This window comes from Micromys minutus (genome assembly GCF_963924665.1).
Source record: "Micromys minutus genome assembly, chromosome: X".
Lineage (NCBI taxonomy): Eukaryota > Metazoa > Chordata > Mammalia > Rodentia > Muridae > Micromys > Micromys minutus.
In genome coordinates this window covers 91,374,152-91,385,207 of record NC_137970.1, presented here as the reverse complement: position 1 = coordinate 91,385,207, position 11,056 = coordinate 91,374,152, and the positions used below count along the sequence as shown (strand labels likewise).

Below are 11,056 nucleotides of genomic sequence, written 5' to 3'. Positions count from 1 at the left end.
ATTACTAATTTCATTAAATAGCTGTTGGTTTTAAGAAATTAAACATTTGATTCTGATTTAAGTTCTTGGGACTTTTGAAAAGGGATAGATGATATTAATTTCTGCCTTGAGTAAGTAAGGAGCAGCTTTGACCAAGTAGAGGATCAGATCATGGCTCACTCACTGTTCTTTTAGCATAAGAACCAAAATAAAGATGGATGCAGCCTTCACACCTGCAGTGCCAGACTTTGAAGGTCTCAGGTCAAGGCAGAAATATTGACCTGAGTTTGAAGTCGTCCTAGGCTATATAGTAGTAGGCTCTTGGCTAGCCTGAGCTACAAAGTGAGACTCTGTCCCAAACAACAAAATGTCTGCACAACACTCTTGAGCTTTTGCTTGTCTTCCTTCCTGCCAGCCCCGCCTCATAGGCATCAGTTGCCCATTCCTAATAGGTTAGCTTATGGCTTTATATTTCTTCAGCTTTATTAAAAATATTTTATTCTTTGGTAATTTTATACATGTATGCAATGTATCTTTTAAAATTCATTTTACTCATTTCATGTATCTGAGCATTTGTCTGCATGTGTTTATGTATGCCACATGAGTGCCTAGTGCCAGCAGGAGTCACATCTTCTGAAACTGGAATTACAGGCAATTGTGAACTGTCATGTAGGTGCTAAAAACTGACACAGGTTCTCTCCAGGAGCAGCAAGTGCTCTGAACCACACTAAGCTATCTCCAGCCCCCTGTGCAGTGCCAGTGTATCTTGCATGTATTCACCTTTCTCGGCTTTTAGAAGCCAGTTCCTCAAAGTAGGTAGAAGAGCCACTACAAACGATTGAAAGAGACTCATTCGAAACTGAAAGAGTACTTCCAAATAAGGGAAAATTTCAGAATGGCTCTGCGTGTCTGCTCCCTGCCTGAGAGAGGTTAAGGGACACAGAAGCATGAAATTGTCATTGGATTTGGTAGGGTTTAGACAGAGGAAACCCATGTCATAGTACAGAGTGAATGGCAAGTGGGAAGTAGAGGTAGGGGCAAATAGGCCAGAAGGCATTAAGAAACATCCAGAAACTCATCTAATTTTATATGGTCATTGAGCCACAGTCAAAAAAGAATAAAGTACGGACAGAAATAGAGCTAGAGTTCAGCCTCAGTGTATTCTAACATTCCTATACCAATAGAGACAGACAGACAGACAATGAATAGCCATATAGTAGAAGTAAAACCAAATATCAAATATTCTGCTGCTACTAATGTAAAAGAATGTTTCAGGAAGTAATAGCTGGCCCTGGGTATGGTGACACAAACCTAGAATTACAGCACTTGGAAGAAAGAGACAGGGGGACCAAGAGTTCAAGGCTACTCTTGGCTACATAACTAAGTTTGAGGCCAGCCTGGGCTATATGAGATGCCATCAAAACACTACAGAAACAGCAGTAGTAGACAGAGCTGTGGATAAAGCTTAATAGTAGAGAAAGCAAGATCTTGGGGTCACACTCCAGTTTTTTCAGTGGGTCAGCACTTGGGGGGGAAAAGGGATGGCTAACAAGGTTGGATGATAGAGAAAACTCAATTATGATACTTGAAGAGGCTCACAGATGTGACTTCTAGACTATTAATGACCTGGGGGTGTGGGAAGTCATTAGGTTAAGAATAGATTTAGTTAGCCTTTATAACTTTATAGAAGTCTGGCCTTGAAATAAAATAGATAGGCTAGCAGTCTTGAAAAATGACCACTTCAAATATAAGACATCCTAAAGTATATTTAGAAGACATTTGAGAGAAGGGATACCTAAGGGAATAAGTGTAGGATTCTGGCAAAGACACCCAAAATAGAAGCCAAGATAGAGGTCACAGGAGCTGCTCTTAGGAAAAAGGCTACTCTGGAACTATCAGTACTGACCTAGTACTGCCTGCCTCCCTTCTGGCCTGTTAGCAGCTGAGTAGACTCAGTTTTTCTGTCAGTACCTTCCTCTGGTGCTTGTCTGTCCTGTTCAGTTGCTCTGAGTCAGGCTCACTTCCCTGCCCCTTCAGATTTCTTCCATTCCTGCATTCAATTAGCAAGTATTTACTATTCACTGTGTCAGTCTCTAGGGACAAGGATAGAAAAAATAGGCAAGTCCTTGTCCTTGTGTAACTCAGGTTACCACCAGGACTACTAGTAGAATTAATCAGAACTCAGGGTACAACTTGAGAAGGGGTGTGAGAAATCAACATGGTTTGGGAGTTTCCTGCTTGTAAACTGCTCAGTGGTGCTGAGGAAAATCCCTAAACTGGATCTACTGATGGAAACCTTAGGAGGGCCTCCTGCTAAGCAGCTGTTTAATCTGTTGAGAACTGTTACCTTTTCCACAAAGCTACCTTTTCTTTCTTTTACTTTCTTTTATCCTTGTTTTCTTTTAACTTTGCAAAGATTTTCTTATTGTTATTTTGTATCTGTGTGTGGCTATGAAAGCCAAGGCAAAGTGCTCAGTCCTCCGGAGCTGGAGTTACAAGTAGCAATGAGCCATTCATTGTGAATATTGGGAGTGGAACTCAGGGACCAGTTTAGGCTATGCAAGCACCTTTAATCCCAGCACTCAGGAGGCAGAAACAGATAGATTTCTGTGATTTCAATGCTATCCTGAGCTCTAAGACATCCAGAAGTATATAGAGAGACCCTGTCTCAACCCCACCCTCTCCCAAATATTAGTACCATTTTTAACCTCTGAGCCATTTCTCTAGCCCTAATTTTATTTTTTATCATATTTATGTAATGGAGTTGTGTACGGATGACATAATGTGTGGAGGTCCAAGGATAACTTTTGGGGATTGGTTTTCAAGTGTCAGGTTTAGTCACTGAGCCATCTCTCCCCCTCTCCCTTGTAAACCTCAGTTTGTTCCTTTGCTGTCTCCCTCTACCACCTTTATATTTTTGTTTTTATTTTTATATTTTTTGAGATAGGATCTCTATTTGTAGCCCTGGCTGTCCTGGAACTCACTCTGTAGACCAGGCTAGCCTCACATAGATCTGCCTCCTGAGTGCTAGGATTAAAGATGTGTACACCATGTCCCACCTTTGCTGCCATAAATCATAACTTCATGTTATTTATAATAAATATATAGGAGCCAGGCATGGTGGCATGTTGCCTATAATGCTTGGTACTCGAGAGGCTGATACAGGAGGATAACTATAAGTTTAAGACTAACCTGGGCTATATAGTGAATTTGAATCCCACCAGAACTACATTGCAAGACAAAAAGTCAACAACAGAATAAACTCATAGGAGCTGGGAATGTCTCAATGATAGAGTGCTTTTCCTAACATTAATACAATCCTGGTTCCATCCCCAGCAACACACACATATACAGAGAGAGAGAGAGAGAGAGAGAGAGAGAGAGAGAGAGAGAGAGAGAGAGACATATTGGGCTAAGAATAGAAATAGCAGGGGAAAAAGTGTATTTTCCTTTAGTCTGTTTCTTTAGTCACAGATTTAATTTTTCATGGCATTTTTGTTTTTAATTTGTATGGTGCTGGTGCTGAGCCCAAATCCTAACTGGTGCTAAGCAAATACTTTACTAGTGGGCTATACTCCCAGCTCCTGATTTTTTTGAAATTAAAGACAGAATGGAGACAATTCAGATAAGAGGATAAGTGGTATCTGTTTTGTTCGTTTGTTTTTTGTTTTTTGTTTGTTTGTTTTTTTTAGACAGTGTTTCTTTATATAGCACTGGCTGTCCTGGATTTGTAGACCAGGTAAACTCGAACTCGGACATTGTCTGCCTTTGCCTCTGGAATGTAGGGATTAAAAGTATTACTACACAAAACTTAGGTTGTTTTTGAAGCTCGAGGATCATTTCATTCACATTTGAGAAGAGAAGCACACACATATACACAGTGGAATTTGGCAGCTGCTAAGGAAAAGTTAGAGATGTATGTATGTATGTATGTACATGGGGTCTCATTCTGTAACCTTGGCTATTTGAACAATAGAACTTCCTACTTCAGCCTCCTGATTGCTATGGCCTATACCCCCATTCCCAGTTTAGTATTTGAGCCTTTAATTTTTTTTTTTTTTTTTTTTTTTTTTTTTAGAAATGTGCTTCTGTTCTTTTTTTCCCCTCTGTTTTATTGTTCTTTTGCAGATGGGAAAATAGCAAGAATATCTTTCCTCTGGAGTTGCTTGGAAACTTAGAGATAGGATTTGCCTATTACCCATAGTGTGTTGACTGCCCATCTACAGAAAATGATTACCAGGGCTGGAGAGATGGCTCGGCAGTTAAGAGTCCTGACTGCTCTTCCAGAGGTCCTGAGTTCAATTCCCAGCAACCACATGGTGGCTCACAACCATCTGTAATGGGATCTGATGCCCTCTTCTGGTGTGTCTGCAGACAGCTACAGTGTACTCATATATATACATAAAAATCTTTTTAAAAAAATGATTACCTCATGGGTCTGAGCCTTTACTGAGCCATTTCTCTGTTGCCACTGATCCTACAGCACTGGACACCACATGAGCTCTCAGGTTGCTTGTGGCCATGTGGAACTAGCTGCTCTGCTGGGAGAAGTGAAGCTAAGGGAAACAAGAGAAATTCCAGAGGAAGTAAAGAAGGGATGGTTTGGATACTCATGTGATTCTCAGCCCTTCCACATCAGGAACTGATCCACTCCCCCAGAGGGGCATATACAAGGTAGTTCTGAGAATAATTTGGCACTGACCAAAGGAATCTTTAACTTTTTATGATAGTCACAGATAGTATCTTTAGTTTTCAGCTTCTTGCTTTATACTGTGCTCTTTTTATATTTTGCTTTTCTGAGGTAAGGTCTCAATATATAATCTAGGCTAGCCCATTTTATGACCCTCCTTCCTCTGCCTCAATGGGCCTCATAGGGGTACACAACTATACCTGACTTTCTGTTTTATTTACACAGCAGTTCTCCAGATGACAAAGAGAATTGGTTCTTATCTTTCACCTTTTTGAGGCAGGGTTTCCCTTGTTTCTGTTGCTGTGTTAAGTACTCCAGGCTAGCTGGCCGTCAGTCTTCCAGGAGTTTTTCTCTTATCTCCACCTCCTATTGTGCTATAGAAATGTTAGGGGTTTCAGATACACATGAATGCAAATAATAAAATATCTTTATTTTTATTTTTCATACTTTTTTGAGACGGGGTACATATGTAGTAGTCCTGAGTGTCCGGAAGTTCAATATATAGACTAGGCTGGCCTTGAACTCAGAGATACTTGTCCTTCTGCTCCAAGGGTAGGCCACCATGCCTGATGCATTAACTTTTTGTGCCTTGAATTATAGTTTTCAGGATTGTGTAGCTATTGCTTTTATCCACTACAATATCCCCTGGCCCTGGTATATTGGTTTTCCCCCACACTGAGAGAGCATTTCTCTGTGTAGCTTTGGCTTTCCTGCAACTCACACTGTGTAGACCAGGATGGCCTCAAACTCAGAGATCGGACTTCCTCCCAAGTGCTGGAATTAAAGGCCTACACCACCACCGCCTGGCGTCTTTTTTTCTTAAGATTTACTTATGTATGAGAGTACACTGTAGCTAGCTGTCTTCAGACACACCAGAAGATGGCGTCAGATCCCATTACAGATGGTTGTGAGCCACCTTGTGGTTGCTGGGAATTGAACTCTGGAAGAGCAGTCAGTGTATTTAACCACTGAGCACCCCTCCCCTTTTAAATAAACATTTTAGGTCCGTTTGATTATGTATGTGTCCGTATGTCTGCATGGGTATGTGTACCTGTAAATCATGAGTGTAGGTGCCCCTGGAAGCCAGAAACAAGTTATCCCCTAGAGCTGGAGGGTTGTGAGCTGCCTGACATAGGTGCAGTGAAAGGAACTTGGATTCTCTAACAATAGTACAGTTCGCCCTTAAATGAAGTCTCCCGCTCCATCTTCCAACTCCCACAAAAGCTCCGGGTGCAGTCCCACCCCCTAAGTCCCGCCCCTCTCAAAGACCGGGCGGAAGTTGCAGCGCTCAGAAATGACGGAGTCCTTTTCCCTTCCTCAGAGTTGGTCCAGTTTACTCCGTTTCCCGGGTTTTGTTAAGGACTTTTACTTAGTCACTTCTCAAAGGCCACCTACCACGGCCACAAAGACTGTGCCCCCTAAGACTGATGATCACCTGGCGGAACAAGCACGAAAGCGGAGGCCTCGGAATTACGTTGCCTACAAAGCTGTGTGCGTTCCCACGGCCCCATGGGAGCGCGGGGGCGGGGAAGGGAGGCGAGTCATCCCCCTAAGCTCCGCCTCCGACGGCGTCTTCTAATCGCGTTTTTCCGGCCTGGCCTTTCTCTTTCCTCTGCCATCGAGTGCACTACACCTGACACAACCTCTCGCCATGGTAAGACTATCGGCCGCCATCCATCTCCAGGCGGCTCTCCTGAGGCCGGAGACCGCTGTGCCTTTGTGGTAGACGTGCGCAGCGTTGAGGGCTGGGTGCATTTTCAGGGTTTTCGTGTTTTGTTTTGGGAATTAGGCCACCTATCGGGTCGCGGGCGCGGCTTGAAATCAGCAAGGCCATTTACTCATGCAGCCTGCCAAGGGGTGCAAAGTTTCACATGGCCTCGAGCGGACGGTGATCTGCATGATTTGGGGCAAAAGGGGAGGCTTGGGGCCTTTATTGTCCTTGATTAAACCTTAGCCTTCCTTAAGCATTCCTTGGAAGTGTCTGCTAACAGGGCACGGGTCGTTGCTTTTACTGGCAGATTATGCTTATTGGCATCTACGTTCAAAGTGGGATTAGTACCTGAAATTGCTAAATAAAATTTAAAACTGGTTTAGGGGGGCGAATAATAATATACTTTGCTTTTGTTGCCTTTTTAAGGTAGTGGGTTTGCCTACTGAGTGTCGAGGGCTCTATAAATTACCCAGCAACGTCACTTGAAGGTAGATAATGGATGTTTTCCAAAGTACTGCACCTAAGAGTTGACTTAAAAACTGATTGTCCGAGATTTGACCTAAAGCCATCTGGTACGATACTTTCCTAGCTATTCATGTTTGATCACCTGGAGCACAGAGGCCAGCCAGTTTGTATGTCAGACAGGACATGGGCTTAAAAGCCTGCCACTGTAATTATCTGAGACGTATTTAAGCCATGAACTCTTCCTCCAGAGAGATGATGAGGTTAAAAGGACCAAGTGGTTCGAGGTTGGGGAGATTCTCCGGTTGTATGTTTGTTCTACAGGCCTGACGTTAGTTTGTGGGAGTTTGTGGCTGAATCAAAAGAATAGGCTTTTGTGGCACTAAACTGGTTGCATCTCCTCATAGTCGTCCCACAAGACTTTCAGAATCAAGCGATTCCTGGCCAAGAAACAAAAGCAAAATCGTCCTATTCCTCAATGGATTCGGATGAAAACTGGTAACAAAATCAGGTAAGACTTCCATTGTCCAACTTGTTATATTTTACACAACTTTGGCTATGTAGGTAGATACACAGTTGCAAAGCACACAGCGCTCAAGTTAAACCACTACCGACTATGCTGTGAAGCTCTTGTTTTTTTCTCTTGTGTGTGTGGGTGCGAGTGGACAATAGGAGGAATCCCTCCACAAATCAAGTGTTTCGTTGAGTTCTGTGTGGTCACAGGCAGGCTTTGGGACAGACCTTCCCCGATTCCTAATTTCCCTAGGAAGGCATAAGGAGATTTGACTATGCTGGCAGGAGATTGTTCGTAACCACAACCAGAGTTGGATCGGTTTCAGAACTCCGGACTAGCTGGGCATTTGAGAGGGGTGGTAGGGGTCAACCCCAGGGCCTCCCACAGACAACAGGTGGCTTACTGAGTTCTTTCTGTCAGAAGGGTTTGAGGCTTAGAGGGAGAAGTATTTGTGTGGGGGATGCACGGCCACATGTGGTCAGAGGACAGTTTGTGGGAATTGGTTCTCTTCCCAGAGTCCTGGGATTAAAGATAAGCATTGCCCAGTTTTGGGGATTATGTCTGGGTGTGGATCTGCTGGTGCAAAAATAGTGTTAGTTAATTTTGCCACTTAAATGTGATAATCAACAACCCACTCTGGCCATACATTTGAGTTAATTGCTGTCTTCTGTCTCCTGGCATGGTAGGTAGCTGTGTGTATGCTCGTGGACACACACACACATATATACATACACATACATACATGTACTTAGAAACTTTAATTGCAGTCAGGACTAGACTTTCAAACTTCAGTTTTACCTCCATACAATGCTAAGGAAAGCTTTGAAGTACTAGGCAATGGATTTTTATATGCTTGATAGGATGTTGTCTTTTGCTTTTTGAAAGTTGTGTAGCCCAGGCTGGCTGATCTGCTCCTGCCTCCCAAGTTACAGGTGTGTGCCACCTTTATAATTATATAAACTTCGATTTTCCTAGGACCACTGCATATATTTTACACATCTAATATATAGGGTGTATATATATATATATATATATATACGTCTAGAGTTGGGATGGTGTTTTGTTTCGGGGATTCTATCCTCTAACCCACAGAATTGCCTACTTTTGGCTCTCATGGGGGCTAGGGTTTGAGCCAGGGCCTCATGCCTACTAAGCAAGTGCTCTGGGCTAACCCCCCAGCTTACACTTACAACTTTGAAAACTTAATTTAAGAGCAGGTAGCAATTACAGTGCTTCATCCTGTGGGAGTACTGCCATTATCCTGCTAAAAGAAAAGCCATGTTGATTGTTTCTGATTTTTGCCTTTTTTGGAGTAAAAATCATGACACCTTGACATGGGGACAGTTCAGAGACTGGTTGGCTTAGCTCTGCAATTTAGAGTTTTGGATTTATGATAGGAGCTTTCTCCTGCCTTGATGTGAATTCTAGGGTAGCACTTGTAATTCCCAGGCCATGGTAGGTTTTTTTGTTTTCAGCTAGTTTGTCCCAGCTCCTATATCCCTGGAATGGATGACTAAACCCAGGTCCCTGCACATGTGTAAGTTATTTTGGAGATAGTCTTGCTGTGTACTTTCATTATGCTTTAGCAAGCCCTTTAAATTATGCTGTTCCTCTGAAAGACTGAGTCCACTATAGGAGCAGGTATTTTGTGACCAAAGCACCTTGTAACTGGTGGCTTCTCTTTGTACAGGTACAACTCTAAGAGAAGACACTGGAGGAGAACGAAGCTGGGCCTGTGAGGAGTCACGGCAGGACTGAGGGCTTATGCTGAACTGTGGTCATCGATCAGTCCTACCAGATGGATTTTAACCTGAAGAATTATTCGTGTCTAAATTGGGATGTTTGTCCAGTAATAAAATTATGAACCTTCCAAGCTGATGTTCTGGTTTATGAAGTAATGAGTTTCCTTCATTAGACCTACCTAATAAGGCTTCTGTGGGTAAAGTACTGCTTCATAGTAGCTAGAGATGGCTCAGCAGTTAAGAATGCTTGGTGTTCTTGCAGAAGTCCTAAAACTCATAGCTTACAAAGGTTTTTTGTTTTAAACCTTTTGACCACATGTATAAGCCGCAGTGTTATAAGTCAGGACAACTAGTGTTCTCTTATTACATGTTTTCCAAGTGTTTATGGCAAGGGCTTTACCAACAGCTATCTCGTGAAACCCTCCACATTTGCATAGTGGCTTGTTTCATCCCTTGTACGTTTTGGATTGAGCCCAGGGGTTCATGTAAGCCAACACTTAGCAACTGAACTGCATCCCTAGCCCTCTAGCAGTGGTTTTCAACCTCGGGGCTAAACAACCTGTTTCACAGGGGGTTAGCTAAGGCCATTGGAGAACATTACAAATCAAAACAGAAAAATTATGAAGTAGCAGTGAAAATTTTATGGGTGGGGGTCACAGCAATAGGAAGGTTGTGAGCCACTGTTCTATAGGTTCTTTGATATGAATGTAGATATTGTGGGTGCAGGGAGTTGAAACCAGGTCCTCTGCAAGAATAGTAGTCAACTTCTCATCTCTAAAGTATCCTGATGATACAAGTCAGGCTGGCTTGAATCTTAGGTTTGGAGATTATGGGTGTGTGATGCCACACCCACAGAGCCTTTTTTCCTTTTTGAGTCAGGATGTCCCAGAGATCCAAGTGCTGAGATTAAAGGCACGTTTGCCGAGCTCAGCCCAGGTTTCTGCATATTTTAGAAAATTTAAATTATTTGAAGGTAATTATAGTGTACAGAGGTCCAAACTACTTGGAGGAATGAGGTCTCTTACCCTGTAGATACCAGAGATTTAATTATCAGACCTGGAAAGGTCCAGAGTTTGGTTGGTTCTTAGTGACTATATCAGGTAGCTCATAACCACCTTTAAACAGTCCAGAGGATCCAATGCCTTAGGCCTCTCAAGTACCTATGAATTATGCACACAGATAATTTAAAGATAATAAGCATTTATAGATAGGTATGTGGCACACTTTTATCCCAGCATTCTAGAGGCAGGGGCATCTGTATGGATATGTGAATTTGAGGCTAGCCTGATTCTAGGACAGCCAGGGATACATTGATTCTGTCTCAAAAAAATGGGCATGTTTTAATCAGTTAAGCAGGAGGTTGGGACAGCACCTGAACCTGAAAGGGTAAGTGTCAAGGCCAAGATGACACTAAAGGTATAATCAACTTTCTCTTGGGACCTTGAGTGGGTAGGATGACAAATGGAAGATACGGTGGCATAAGATCCTTTGACCTGTTAGAAAGCAGCAGCAGAAGGGTGGTTGAGAGGTAAGGATGCGAAATCAGCTGTAAGCCTCAAGTAGACAGTCTGCAGGCTCGAACCCCCACTGAGGTGAGTGTCTGCTCTTAAATGGTCTAACTATGAAATGATAACTGGCCTGGAATGAGTGCTGGAAGTGTCACCTCACCCAACCTGCCATAGAATTTTTACAGCGTGGGCAGAATAAAACACTTAGCTCAGTTCCCTGCCCTCCTCCACCCCCCAGCAGTATATGCTACATGCTGAATAAGGTATAGCAACCCGGGATAGGGAGAAGGAAGCTGTGGTCAGAGCCAACTAGGTGCTGCCCCCTTCCCATTCCAGGGTTCCAACTGGAGAGTTGCCTTACAAAGGAGGCAGGATGACAGAAAAGACCTTGGGTATTGTAGTCAGGACAGGGTTGGGTTCCAGCTCCACCTCTGAAATGGTTGCTGCAAT

General features: G+C 43.1%; 1 protein-coding gene across 1 annotated transcript; it reads left to right on the top strand.

Annotated features, from left to right (window-relative positions):
- The first annotated feature begins 6,001 nt into the window (after positions 1–6,001).
- On the top strand, positions 6,002–9,234 carry RPL39 (ribosomal protein L39). The gene is made up of 3 exons (XM_080910742.1): positions 6,002–6,323; positions 7,250–7,353; positions 9,047–9,234. Exons 1-3 carry the CDS (start codon positions 6,321–6,323, stop codon positions 9,093–9,095), a joined length of 156 nt encoding a protein of 51 aa, XP_080766868.1. The 5' UTR covers positions 6,002–6,320; the 3' UTR covers positions 9,096–9,234.
- The last annotated feature ends 1,822 nt before the right edge of the window (positions 9,235–11,056 follow it).